The sequence below is a fragment of the Urtica dioica genome, chromosome 8 (assembly GCF_054948205.1).
Source record: "Urtica dioica subsp. dioica isolate 48M chromosome 8, U.dioica_male_clone48M_v1_H2, whole genome shotgun sequence".
Lineage (NCBI taxonomy): Eukaryota > Viridiplantae > Streptophyta > Magnoliopsida > Rosales > Urticaceae > Urtica > Urtica dioica.
In genome coordinates this window covers 6,175,373-6,189,766 of record NC_142763.1, presented here as the reverse complement: position 1 = coordinate 6,189,766, position 14,394 = coordinate 6,175,373, and the positions used below count along the sequence as shown (strand labels likewise).

The window sequence follows — 14,394 nt, the reverse complement described above, 5'->3', positions numbered from 1 at the left end:
TAGCCTGTATGTACTATGTACTATGTATTAGTGCAAATGGGCTTATAATTATCTAATTTGTCAAGGATTAACAACTGTGATTAATTACGTATCGGAATCCGCAAGAAACGACATCGAAAAGAAAACCATGCATGTTGACCATTCTAGATCATAAAAGAACAAAAGAAACCATATTACGTGTACACACAATTGAAAAAATGGCATTAATTGCATTGGGTTTATATTTTTGGCTATAAAAGCAAACGACAACAACACTGTACACATTCTCAAAACAAAACTAATAAAATATTATCCGAATTAGACCATGAAGCCCATTTTAGTCTGCCTTATTCTCTTTTCGGTTCTCTTGGTAATAAAATTACGGGTTCTCTATTTGTATATATTAAGTGGATTTTTTATATTTAATATAATTATTGTGTTTGGTGTACATCAGACGGGAGGCGCAAGAAACGACATCGGAGGGTATTGGAAGAGTGTGATGAATGAGCAACCGATTCCAGAAGCAATAAGAGGAGACATTTTTGTTGACGATCAAGACTTGTCAGCTGGGTCTGAACATGAAAGTATGGTCTCTTTCGTGAAGGACTTTGATGTTCAGTCAAGTGCTATTATTTACCACAGCCATACTTCGAAGCCTCGTCAGGCTGCAGATAATGAGATCAGTTCACGTGACTGAATCTGGTTTATATTTGCAAGATAGACGTGATAATCTTTCTCTCTTATAAGTGCTTTGCTTTTCATCTTCTGTGTTCTGTACTTCAGATTTCAGTTGTGTAATGACGGTGCTCAATTAAATGTGATCTGGGTATTTATGAACGCTGGGATTAATTGTTCTGGTTAATATAGTTTTTATTTATGCATTTCCTGTTCAATACTAAGCATTCTGAAATATACGAATAGGAATATACTCGTTTATAGTTTATTTTTATTTATCATTTATGATAAGTAGTATAATAATCTTAGTTTAATTCAGGATAATAGTAACTAATAAGTACTCTTATTACGAATTTATTCTTATTAACTAATTGTGTATATGGTAAATAAAATTTATTCTTTTAATAACAACACTTGTGAGGAAACAACAAATTAACCACATAAATCTGAATTTGATATCATAGATTTTCATAGTAGAATCAGTACAAGGCTACAAGTAAGCAAGGAAACTTACACATCACAGCTTTTCTTATGGTGTGTCTATAAGATTTTCACTCCTTTATTTTTATTTAAAAAATAAAAATAAAGATGTTATGCCTTATTTTTAGTTCCCCCACACCACATCACCATGTTTGATCACTAACTAGATCGCCGAATAACTAGGCGACGACGGGACCCACACGAGGTGTTCAGCGGGGAAGAAATGGCAAACTGGAAGAGTCCCGGGCCCAAACCCTAGCACGCGGAACGACACGTGGTGAGGGCTCCACTTGGCGGTGTCCATGTGGCACACCGCCAAGGCCTCAGCCACGTCACCGTTGTCGCCCTCGAGCGACACCTTGTAAACCCGGCTCTCGCTCTCTTGGTAGTGGCAATAAAACACGGCGTATGGGTAGGGCATGGTGTGGCACGCCACCATTTTCGGCGCTGGGATCTCCCTCGGGACCCGAGACACGGTGTAGTTTTGGAACGTCGTTTTCGAGTCCTCCGTGAGAAACGAGGTAGTCACGGCGGTGATGGGATCGTGGGGCCCGAAGGCTCCGCGGGCAAAGTCGAGCATGGACTCGAGGGAGGTCAGGCAGGCCTTGGTCTCGCCCTCGATGGGCCGGGCCTCGCATTGGGTTAGGGTTTCCGCGATGACCGTGCCCTGAGGGGACTCCGGGGCGAACGAGAAGTAGGTCAGGATTTCGCGGAGCTTCTCCGACGAGAAAGGGATCGATTCAGCTTCGTCTCTTGGGATGAATTTAGGGGCTTTTTTTAGGTCTTTCTTGGGGAAGTAGACCGGGATGGTTTGCCCTAATTTCAGGTCTTTTAAGGTGAAGAAAACCATTATGTTGGACTCCATGTGACCCATGGGGTTTGTGGAATGGTTTTGTGGTTTGGAATGATGATCTCTATATATTATCTTTTTGTGGTCTTCAAGACTATTTCCGGATTGAACATGTTGAGAAATCAACTGAAAAAAAAAAGAATACAATATCATTATTTCCATGTAAAAGAACAAATAACATCAGTAGAAAAAAAAAATGAGAAAAAAATCACAGTACAAGAACAAAGGTGAAGACTTTTGTGATTGAATAAGCAAAACCCACATCTCTGGATATTGAACAACACTTGTGAAACTAACTGTGACGACCCGACTTTTCGGACCGTCTTACTTATCTTACTTTTTAAAACTTAAGAAAATTTGAGGTAAATTTTTTTTTTTTAAACATAACTTAAAATATAAAGTTTGAAAACTTGTAACCTAAAAATAAATTTTCATGTAAACTTGATGAACGAAAACAACCAAAAAGTCGAAGTTGCATAATGGAAATTTAAAACCAACAAAATACCATCGTAAAATAAATTCCATAAATAAAGTCGTAACCTTTAACGAAATTGAAAAACATAACTTAAACCATGAACAATAAAACCTTGGTTTTGGATTATTGAAAAACTGAAAGCAAAGCGGAAGTCTTTTATTTTCGAAAACGGCAACCATAACCCAACCCTCTCGCTATCGCCGCCGCTGATCCACCCTCCTCACTTGCTCATATGTTGTTTACCTACAACACGGACGTATAAACATAGAGTGAGCTAACGCTCAGCGAGAATAACTATAACTCACAAAACATAAGTAATAAAATAAAATGCATGAACCGGTTATTAGTATTTTAAATTTAACCGTGACATGAGATACCCTATTTAAACGTCTATCGTATTTTAGTTCGGGGGTCCCCTAGAGTAGCCGTACCGATTTCAGTGTACACTTTGGTAACGAACCATGGGGCTGCGACCTCCCATAGAACGCCCCGTCACATACATAAACATATAAGGAACTCTCTATGTGAGCCCGTAGTTCGGCTCGAGAAATTCCTCTAGTTACCTCCGTAGTTCGAGGCGGTACGACTCTCTTGCTTACTTAACTTATTAACCGTGTTTATTACGTTAAAAGCATGAGCGACATAAGATAAAAACATACATGATAACATAGCTAGAAACATAAGATGTGTTGTAGATATTCTAACACACAACATAAGATAATAACATAAACTCACATATCGTCATATCATATCATAACAAGCACATTCCGAACAAACACGCACACACAAAAATTCACACAATACATAAATACTTCATATCACATAATACGTATTATATATATTTTTTTTAACTAATCCGTGTTGCAGTGAGATTATTCTCACCTGGATATCGGAATTACGATCGAAGACCGTCAAAGGAAAAAGATGCTCTTAATGACTCGGAACCTAAACGGAAAAGGTTGACTATTACTTATCAGGTAAGAAAAGGATTTAATACATGACTTAGTTTCTGGAAATTTCAAAATTTCGGCTGAAGGTGTAAATTACGAAAATACCCTTGGGGTCGATAAAATATTTTTTTGAAAAATAAATCTATAAAAATTACTGTGAGAGCGAAATAATATTTGGAACACTTCATACTTCAGAGGCATGTACAGAAAATGCTCAGATTATTTTTAAAAAAATAAAAAGTATAAGAAAGCAATATTTAGTCTTTTTAAAAACAAAAACTGTTTTGGAACGATTTTGCGCACCGTTTGGATTTTATCCCAAATATATTCTGTGGGCATCCAAAAATTCTAAAATTTGGAGTAGATATCATAAACATATAGAACTAGGCCGTGTATAAAAATTAGCTCAAAAAGAATTTTGTAGATATATAAACAAGACGTTTTGTTGTAAAAAGATCAGGGTAAAAACTAGTCTGCGCACTGATCGCAATTAATTCATAAAATAATAAGGAGAACTCGAAAAATTCTAAAATTTAAACCACAATTAAATAACATGTGAAAGTATAATCTGTAAAAAAATTAGATCCAAAAACCGTTTATAGCTATTTTAAAACGTGCGATTTTGACACTGCTTAAAACTGATTTCTAAACAGGAAATAATAAACCTAATTTTTCTTATGAAAAACGAAATAAAAGCATAAAAAAAAAAAATAAAGGGATAGTATGAACTGAGCACGAAGAAAAAATACCTTAAAAGAGATTGGAAAAACTCACTAACACTTGTTGAACCCAAAACCTAGAGATTAAGGTGACTATTTGGTGATTAGGGTTTTTATTTGTGAGGGAAGAGAAGTGAATATAGGGAGAGAGAGAGATCGTGAGGGAGGCTGAGAGATAGAATGGCGTGAAAAAAAAAAAGAAAAGGGATTATGGGGTCTGATGTATTTATAAGACTTTTGGCATAAAAGAAAACCTACTACAACTACGCATAAAATAACAAACTCACGCGCAACTTTTCCTGTGAAAAGGTATAGACGTAACTGATTCTTTTAAAGCCCAAAATACATGTGTGATACATATATATATATATATATATATATATATTAATTGTTTAAAAAAGTTGGCTTCCTTTCACGTTAAGGAAAGAAAGATATTGTATAATATAAAACAAAAGTCTACAGTCTACAAAATATTATATACTATACCATATATATATATATATATGTATATATATATATGTATATGTATTTATTTATACCACGTAACAAAAGAAATATCTTCTATATATAATATTTATTATATCAAACCAAGTCCATAATATACTCACATATATATATGCTGCATGCCTACCTATAAATATATATATATATATATATATTTATATATAACCCACCTTATAAATATATCCAAACTTAAAAAAGGAAAATAAAAAAAAAAATCTATATAATAAAAAAAATTATTTCGGGATTTCACAATCTCCCCTACTTATTAGAATTTTCGTCCCGAAAATTAGAAAAGTCAAGAAGAACGTAAGAATTCTTACTTGGACACACTAAAATTCTCTGAAAAGATCGGGATATCGTGTTCTCATGTCTTCTTCCCGTTCCCAAGTAGCTTCTTCTATCTTGTGATTCCGCCATAGCACTTTAACCAAAGGAATCACTTTGTTCCTCAAAACTTTCTCTTCGCGATCGAGAATCTGGACAGGTTTCTCTTCATACGTCAAGTCTTCGTGAACTTCGATGGGTTCTTGGATTAAGTCGTGCGCTGGGTCAGGTAGGTACTTCTTGAGCATCGAGACATGAAACACATTGTGCACCAATGCTAACTCGGGATTCAGGGCTAGACGGTAGGCTACTTTTCCGATTCTTTCTATGATCTCGAAAGGACCAATGTACCTCGGGCTCAACTTTCCCTTCTTGCCGAACCTCATCACACCCTTGAGAGGTGCTACCTTCAAGAACACCAAATCTCCGACTTGAAATTCCAAAGGCCGTCTTCTCTTATCGGCGTAACTTTTCTGTCGACTTTGGGCAGTTCCCATTCGATCACGAATTTTCTTGATAGCCTCTGTTGTGTCTCGGATAAAATCTGTTTTCTCGAGATTATTTTCTCCCGCTTCAAACCAGTGAATTGGAGATCGGCACTTTCTCCCATAGAGAGCTTCATACGGTGCAACGCCGATTGAGGCTTGGTAGCTGTTGTTGTATGAGAATTCAATAAGTGGCAGCCTCTTACTCCAACTCCCACCAAAATCCATGACACATGCCCTTAGCATATCCTCTAGGGTCTGAATCGTCCTCTCGGATTGGCCATCCGTTTGGGGGTGAAAAACGGTGCTAAACTTTAGTTGCGATCCCAGCGACTTTTGCACGCACCTCCAGAAGTTAGAAGTGAAACGACCATCGCGATCAGAGATAATGGATAGAGGAACGCCGTGCAGTCTCACCACGTTATTCACGTATAACTCAGCCAACTTCTCCACGGAGTACGTGACCTTCATCGGGATGAACCTAGCAGACTTGGTCAAACGGTCCACCACTACCCAGATAGCATCATAACCCTCAACCGTCTTAGGTAATCCAACCACAAAATCCATTGTGATTTGTTCCCACTTCCATTCAGGAACTTCGATTGGCTGTAATTCTCCAGCTGGTCGTTGATGTTCGGCTTTCACTTTCTGGCAGGTAAGACATTTACTGACAAACTTTGCAATGTCACCCTTCATTCCGCTCCACCAAAAGTGTTCTCGGAGGTCTTGATACATCTTCGTGGAACCTGGGTGAACTGAATACGGTGTCTCATGTGCTTCGGTAAGAATTTGCCTTCGTAACTCATCTTCGTTGGGTACACAAATCCTTCCATCGAAAAAGAGTACATCATTCTCCGAAATGGAAAATTTTGACTCTTGCCTTTCCAACGCATCATCCTTCAACTTTGACATCTCCGGATCACGCATTTGCGCTTCCTTGATCCTCTCAAACAGATCTGACTGTAAGGTCATATTGGCTAATCCTTGTGTGATAATTTCAACCCCTAAATTGTTGATTTCATCAGTGAGTTGAGGAGATAAAGCTCGCATCATCGATAGACTAGCCTCACCCTTCCTACTTAAGGGATCTGCTACCACGTTTGCCTTTCCGGGGTGGTAATGGATACCACAGTCGTAGTCCTTAACCAATTCTAGCCACCTTCTTTGCCTCATATTCAACTCCTTTTGAGTGAAAATATACTTTAAGCTCTTATGATCGGTAAATATCTCACACCGAACACCATACAGGTAGTGTCTCCAAATCTTGAGGGCAAAAACCACTGCGGCTAACTCCAAATCATGAGTAGGATAATTCCTCTCGTGATTTTTGAGTTGTCGTGACGCATAAGCCACTACTTTGCCGTTTTGCATTAACACAGCACCAAGACCTGTCTTTGACGCGTCGCTGTAAATAGACAAAGGTTCTCCACTTTCAGGGACTATAAGTATTGGCGCGCTGGTGAGTCTTCTCTTCAACTCGTGAAAACTCTCTTCACACTTCTCGGTCCACTCATACTTCTTATCTTTCTTCGTGAGGGCGGTGAGTGGAGCAGCTAATGTAGAAAACCCTTCAACAAATCTTCTATAGTAGCCTGCTAAACCGAGAAAACTCCTGATCTCTGTCACACTTCGAGGCGGTTTCCAATCATTGACGGATTCTATCTTGGAAGGATCAACGGAGATCCCATCCTTAGAAACCACGTGACCAAGGAAATGCACCTTATCCAGCCAAAATTCGCACTTCGAGAATTTGGCATATAGTTGATGTCGTCTCAAAGTCTGTAGTGCAACTCGCAGGTGTTCTTCGTGATCTTCGACACTCTTAGAGTAAATCAGAATGTCATCAATGAAGACTATTACAAATTTATCCAAGACGTCGCTAAAGATCCTATTCATCATATCCATGAAGGCTGCTGGGGCGTTAGTGAGTCCAAAAGGCATGACCGTGAACTCGTAATGACCGTAGCGGGTGCGAAAAGCAGTCTTTGGAATGTCGTCCTCTTTGACTCGTAATTGATGATAGCCGGATCGCAAGTCAATCTTCGAAAATACTTTTGCTCCCTTGAGTTGGTCAAACAAGTCATCAATCCTAGGAAGCGGATACTTGTTCTTGACGGTGACCTTGTTAAGCTCTCTGTAGTCGATGCACATACGGAAAGATCCATCCTTCTTCTTCACAAATAAAACTGGTGCTCCCCATGGTGAATGACTTGGGCGGATGAATCCTTTATCCAACAACTCTTGAAGTTGTGTTTGTAGCTCCTTGAGTTCAGCTGGCGCCATTCGATAGGGTGACTTAGAGATCGGTCCCGTACCAGGTAGTAATTCAATCCCAAAAGAAATCTCACGCTCTGGAGCTAAGCCTGGTAATTCTTCGGGAAAAACATCTACATAATCTCTCACCACTGGCACGTCGTTAGGCGTTGCTTCTACATCCTTAGTCTTGTCCACTACCGACGCTAGGAATCCATAACACCCTTTACTCATCAATCTTCTAGCTTGTAATGCTGACACCAACATCTTAGATTTCTTGAGTGGCCTTCCTTCAAAGGTAAACCCTCTTCCCGTTACCGGTTTGAAGATTACTCTTTTTCGGCGACAATCGATCATTGCATTATTCTCGCCTAAGAAGTCCATACCCAAGATGGCATCAAAGTCTTTCATTTCTAAGACAATGAAATCGATCCTTAACTCATGACCACCAATTATTATCGGTACTCTTTTTAAACGGTACTCTGATAATAGCACATCGCCAGACGGTAATGCCGTCCTGAAAACCTTCCTAGTTTTCACTACACTATCGCCTAATTTCCTAGCCAGTTCTAACGAAATAGAACAATGTGTAGCACCAGAGTCAAACAATACTAAAGCATCAAAATGAGCTATAGGAAGCTGACCTGCTACCACATTCGATGAGCTGGCTAGAGCATCAGCGTTGGTGTAGGCGTAGATGCGGGCTTGTTGTGGTGGTGGAACTTGGGTGGTTGGAGGTGCTTCTAAACGACCTTGAGAAATCTGTGGCCCTTCGATGGCAGCTTGCATGAAGTTAAGTCGTCCATTCGGGTTGTGCTGCGGATATTGTCCATTCTGAGAGGAATTTGATTTCGGACAATCCTTGAGAAAGTGACCAGGCTGACCACACTTGAAACAGGTCATGGTTCCCTTCCGGCACTCTCCAGGATGCATCTTCCCACAAGTCTTGCATACTGGAAAGGTCGTTCCCTCTACCTTGACCTTGTTGTTGGCGTTGCCACCATTTCCAGGATGACTTCTCTTCTTTCCATTCCCATTCCATTGGGGTTGTGCCTTGAAGCCTTGACGGTTATGGTTAGGCTGGGGATTTCCTGATTGGTTTGGCTTCTTGTTGTCGGGTCCTCTGCTTTGACCTTTCTCCTCTTTTCAAGCCTTGTAAAACTGAGCTCGTTCCTCCTTTACTTGGATCAAGTGGTATTCAGCTCGCATGGTGCGTTCGAGGCAGTCGGCGACGGTGGTAGGTGGCTGACTTCCACTATCAATGGCTAAGGCCAATTCCGGTCGGAACATTCCCATCATCCTCCTAACTCTTTCTGTCTCTGTTGTAACCAAGTGAGGACACAGTCTGGCCAATTGATTGAACTTACTAACAACTTCAGTCACCGTCATCGTCCCTTGCTTCAGCTCCGCAAACTCCCTCTGCTGAGTGTTCATCGCTCGCATGTTGAAATACTTACTGTTGAACTCCTCAATGAAGTCTTCCCAAGACATAGCACGTGTGTCTCTTCTAGCAGCAACTGTCTCCCACCAGTATCGTGCATCCTTCTTCAGAACAAAAGACGCGCATATGACTTTCTCAATTTCCGAGATATTCATGAAGTTGAAGATCTTCTTCATCTCTGACATCCACTCGTCAGCCACTAAAGGATCAGTGGAACCTTCGAAATCTGGAGCTCTCATCCTCCTGAACCTCTCGAAAAGATCATCAGCCACAACAACTTGGCCCATCTGAGGTACACCCTGAGGAGGTATTGGTGGTGCTTGTTGATCCTCTTCCACATTTCCATTGACTTGGGGAAGATGGTTCCTCAACTCTTGTATCTCCACTTCTTGGGCTTCGATACGTTGCAACAGTGTAGTAACGAGTACCGCAAGATCTGGTTGGGCCGCTGGCTGAGGTGCGGGGGCTGGACCGTCGGGATTCTCTGCTGCTCCCTGTTGTTCGGGAAACGGAGCGTCATGATGAGCATCTTGCATTGGGACATTAGTGGCAACTCTGCCTCTTCCTCTACCTAGGCCTCGTGGCCTTCCTCTACCTCGTCCACGAGCAGCTTGAATGTTTTCCATCTAAGAAAAAAAATCACGACTAAGATATAAACAAAAAAAAAGTACTAACTTACTTGAGTAGGGGGAAGCCGTACGATCGATAGCGAAGGGGGTCGTAGGTTCGTTGCTCTGATACCAACTGTGACGACCCGACTTTTCGGACCGTCTTACTTATCTTACTTTTTAAAACTTAAGAAAATTTGAGGTAAATTTTTTTTTTTTAAACATAACTTAAAATATAAAGTTTGAAAACTTGTAACCTAAAAATAAATTTTCATGTAAACTTGATGAACGAAAACAACCAAAAAGTCGAAGTTGCATATTGGAAATTTAAAACCAACAAAATACCATCGTAAAATAAATTCCATAAATAAAGTCGTAACCTTTAACGAAATTGAAAAACATAACTTAAACCATGAACAATAAAACCTTGGTTTTGGATTATTGAAAAACTGAAAGCAAAGCGGAAGTCTTTTATTTTCGAAAACGGCAACCATAACCCAACCCTCTCGCTATCGCCGCCGCTGATCCACCCTCCTCACTTGCTCATATGTTGTTTACCTACAACACGGACGTATAAACATAGAGTGAGCTAACGCTCAGCGAGAATAACTATAACTCACAAAACATAAGTAATAAAATAAAATGCATGAACCGGTTATTAGTATTTTAAATTTAACCGTGACATGAGATACCCTATTTAAACGTCTATCGTATTTTAGTTCGGGGGTCCCCTAGAGTAGCCGTACCGATTTCAGTGTACACTTTGGTAACGAACCATGGGGCTGCGACCTCCCATAGAACGCCCCGTCACATACATAAACATATAAGGAACTCTCTATGTGAGCCCGTAGTTCGGCTCGAGAAATTCCTCTAGTTACCTCCGTAGTTCGAGGCGGTACGACTCTCTTGCTTACTTAACTTATTAACCGTGTTTATTACGTTAAAAGCATGAGCGACATAAGATAAAAACATACATGATAACATAGCTAGAAACATAAGATGTGTTGTAGATATTCTAACACACAACATAAGATAATAACATAAACTCACATATCGTCATATCATATCATAACAAGCACATTCCGAACAAACACGCACACACAAAAATTCACACAATACATAAATACTTCATATCACATAATACGTATTATATATATTTTTTTTAACTAATCCGTGTTGCAGTGAGATTATTCTCACCTGGATATCGGAATTACGATCGAAGACCGTCAAAGGAAAAAGATGCTCTTAATGACTCGGAACCTAAACGGAAAAGGTTGACTATTACTTATCAGGTAAGAAAAGGATTTAATACATGACTTAGTTTCTGGAAATTTCAAAATTTCGGCTGAAGGTGTAAATTACGAAAATACCCTTGGGGTCGATAAAATATTTTTTTGAAAAATAAATCTATAAAAATTACTGTGAGAGCGAAATAATATTTGGAACACTTCATACTTCAGAGGCATGTACAGAAAATGCTCAGATTATTTTTAAAAAAATAAAAAGTATAAGAAAGCAATATTTAGTCTTTTTAAAAACAAAAACTGTTTTGGAACGATTTTGCGCACCGTTTGGATTTTATCCCAAATATATTCTGTGGGCATCCAAAAATTCTAAAATTTGGAGTAGATATCATAAACATATAGAACTAGGCCGTGTATAAAAATTAGCTCAAAAAGAATTTTGTAGATATATAAACAAGACGTTTTGTTGTAAAAAGATCAGGGTAAAAACTAGTCTGCGCACTGATCGCAATTAATTCATAAAATAATAAGGAGAACTCGAAAAATTCTAAAATTTAAACCACAATTAAATAACATGTGAAAGTATAATCTGTAAAAAAATTAGATCCAAAAACCGTTTATAGCTATTTTAAAACGTGCGATTTTGACACTGCTTAAAACTGATTTCTAAACAGGAAATAATAAACCTAATTTTTCTTATGAAAAACGAAATAAAAGCATAAAAAAAAAAAATAAAGGGATAGTATGAACTGAGCACGAAGAAAAAATACCTTAAAAGAGATTGGAAAAACTCACTAACACTTGTTGAACCCAAAACCTAGAGATTAAGGTGACTATTTGGTGATTAGGGTTTTTATTTGTGAGGGAAGAGAAGTGAATATAGGGAGAGAGAGAGATCGTGAGGGAGGCTGAGAGATAGAATGGCGTGAAAAAAAAAAAGAAAAGGGATTATGGGGTCTGATGTATTTATAAGACTTTTGGCATAAAAGAAAACCTACTACAACTACGCATAAAATAACAAACTCACGCGCAACTTTTCCTGTGAAAAGGTATAGACGTAACTGATTCTTTTAAAGCCCAAAATACATGTGTGATACATATATATATATATATATATATATATTAATTGTTTAAAAAAGTTGGCTTCCTTTCACGTTAAGGAAAGAAAGATATTGTATAATATAAAACAAAAGTCTACAGTCTACAAAATATTATATACTATACCATATATATATATATATATGTATATATATATATGTATATGTATTTATTTATACCACGTAACAAAAGAAATATCTTCTATATATAATATTTATTATATCAAACCAAGTCCATAATATACTCACATATATATATGCTGCATGCCTACCTATAAATATATATATATATATATATTTATATATAACCCACCTTATAAATATATCCAAACTTAAAAAAGGAAAATAAAAAAAAAAATCTATATAATAAAAAAAATTATTTCGGGATTTCACACTAACAAAAACATCATAAACCATATCTCTTATATACGTCTTAAAGTATATTGCTAAAATTTATTTATCAAACTATATATCTACCTCTCAGAAACTTTGAAAGAGAATAAGTAAATGGAAAAAAGTATTAAATGAATATTTGGTTGAGCTTTACCAGAATTAGCAGATGAAGAACGAGTTTCCAACCTAGTATGGTTCCCATTTTCTTTCGAATAAATGATCAGTCTTTCCTTCTTCCACCTCTGAAAAATGCTCACTCCAATTCACACTTTAATTTTTTTTCTCTTGCTATTATATTTGGCATTGTCTAGAAAAAAAAAAATAACTATTGTTAAAATATAAATTAAAACCAACGCCCTCTCGTGGGGACCAGCCAAGTTGATAATAACTACCTGTTAATTATGAACAACTAGCCACATTATATTAACAAAAAATTAGAAAAATAGCCAATTTAAACGTTTGATATTGCTAAATAGCCAAGGTTTTGTAAATATTAAGTAAATAGCCATAAATGATGACGTGGCTTAATATGACAGTGGCTATTTACTCGATATTTACGTTTGTAAATATATAAAAATGGCTATTTACTTACTATTTACCAAACATTGGCTATTTAGCAATTCTCAACGTTTAAATTGGCTATTTTGCTAAATTACCCTTATATTAATTTAGGCTAAATAGTTCTATCAAATTCAAACTATTTAGTAATAATTTAGTATTTAAATTATTTTTATCCTTATGCAAAAAAAGTCTAGATTATTTGGGATCTTTTTCAATGTCGAATCTGTTTTCACTACTTCGGTCCTTGAAGTTTTAAGATCTCTTTATTCTGAGCTAATTTCGTATTTTGTTTTAATAATTATAAGATAAAGGACATGTATATAGGACATATATATATATATATATATATATATATATATATATATATATATATATACATAAAGGTAAAGGACATCTCTATACGTCATTTCTCTCTCATATAATTGAGTTTAGTTAGAAAATTAATAATAAAATATGCACGTACAAATAATTTAAAGCTCACGTCAGACTATTCACATACTTTTAAGTAGAAGTTGTCCCATTGAAAAAAAAGGAAGTTATCCCCAAAAATAATTTGGATGACACTAATTTTTTAGGAAAATCGACGGCAATAATGCAAATTGTTTGTCATTTATCAAAAATCAACTAAAACTCGAGTATTGATACATCTATCACGAATTGGTTGATCCCATGACACATTTGACTACAAACTGGTTGATTCCGTGACACATTTGATACTAAATATGTCAATATTTGAGTTTTTGTTGATTTTTGACGAGTGACAAACAATTGATATTATTGCTGTCAATTTTCCAATTTTTTATATGTAGATATGAGTTCAATCTCTTAAAATAACGATTCATCGTTTTTAAAGTTTAAATAATTTATTTATAATTATATCTTCAATCACAGGATTAAAAAAATCATTTACGTATCACGGGACATTTTAGAATATTTTGGCAGCCAATGGAAATTTCGCTGTTCGGACAAATTTGATTTGTGGTTTGAATTTTATCTTAAATTATGAAGTTTGGTACTGTATTTATTACAATGTATTTTTTGTAAATATAATTTTCATGATTGTGAATATTATATAATTAATTAAAACTTTATAGGTAAAAGAGATTTCTAAAAAAAATAACCAATGAATTACAATTTTCTGTAATTTGGTAATCAGTTTCATAGGTTGTTAAATGTTATTAAGTAAGCTAATAATAGATTATAAATGGGCAGTTTAATAGCCAACAAAAATATTCATGTTTTGGAAATAGCCAACATTTGCAAATTTTTAGAAAAATAGCAAAAAAACCTCATATGTAGCATAAGTGATAGCTAATAAAAATTACTTTTATGATTTTAGTTTTTTAAATTCGTTAT

At 36.7% G+C, this 14,394-nt stretch overlaps 2 protein-coding genes and 2 long non-coding RNA genes across 4 annotated transcripts; 1 reads left to right on the top strand and 3 right to left on the bottom strand.

Moving 5' to 3' along the window:
- Positions 1-280: 280 nt before the first annotated feature.
- LOC149387625 (uncharacterized) lies at positions 281-854 on the top strand. The gene is made up of 2 exons (XM_089621703.1): positions 281-349; positions 434-854. The coding sequence occupies exons 1-2, from the start codon at positions 305-307 to the stop codon at positions 674-676; spliced, it is 288 nt and encodes a 95-aa protein (XP_089477829.1). The 5' UTR covers positions 281-304; the 3' UTR covers positions 677-854.
- A 232-nt stretch (positions 855-1,086) lies between these two features.
- On the bottom strand, positions 1,087-12,849 carry LOC149387622 (BURP domain-containing protein BNM2A-like). The gene is made up of 2 exons (XM_089621692.1): positions 12,632-12,849; positions 1,087-2,110 (listed from the first exon to the last, which is right to left on the bottom strand). Exons 1-2 carry the CDS (start codon positions 12,677-12,679, stop codon positions 1,298-1,300), a joined length of 861 nt encoding a protein of 286 aa, XP_089477818.1. The 5' UTR covers positions 12,680-12,849; the 3' UTR covers positions 1,087-1,297.
- LOC149387624 (uncharacterized) lies at positions 2,673-4,298 on the bottom strand. Its single transcript, XR_016300493.1, has 3 exons — positions 4,159-4,298; positions 3,342-3,404; positions 2,673-2,702 (listed from the first exon to the last, which is right to left on the bottom strand). It is a non-coding gene; the product is annotated as an uncharacterized LOC149387624 (long non-coding RNA).
- On the bottom strand, positions 10,272-11,897 carry LOC149387623 (uncharacterized). Its single transcript, XR_016300492.1, has 3 exons — positions 11,758-11,897; positions 10,941-11,003; positions 10,272-10,301 (listed from the first exon to the last, which is right to left on the bottom strand). It is a non-coding gene; the product is annotated as an uncharacterized LOC149387623 (long non-coding RNA).
- Positions 12,850-14,394: the final 1,545 nt, after the last annotated feature.

What these genes read in the sequence shown, in the direction of transcription:
- LOC149387625 (XM_089621703.1), top strand. Translation starts at nt 305, where the DNA reads ATGAAGCCCATTTTAGTCTGCCTTATTCTCTTTTCGGTTCTCTTG. An exon ending in TTCTCTTTTCGGTTCTCTTG is followed by an intron (nt 350 to 433) that starts GTAATAAAATTA and finishes GGTGTACATCAG; the next exon opens with ACGGGAGGCGCAAGAAACGA.
- LOC149387622 (XM_089621692.1), bottom strand. Translation starts at nt 12,679, where the DNA reads ATGGGAACCATACTAGGTTGGAAACTCGTTCTTCATCTGCTAATTCTG. An exon ending in TTCTTCATCTGCTAATTCTG is followed by an intron (nt 2,111 to 12,631) that starts GTAAAGCTCAAC and finishes TTTTTTTTTCAG; the next exon opens with TTGATTTCTCAACATGTTCA.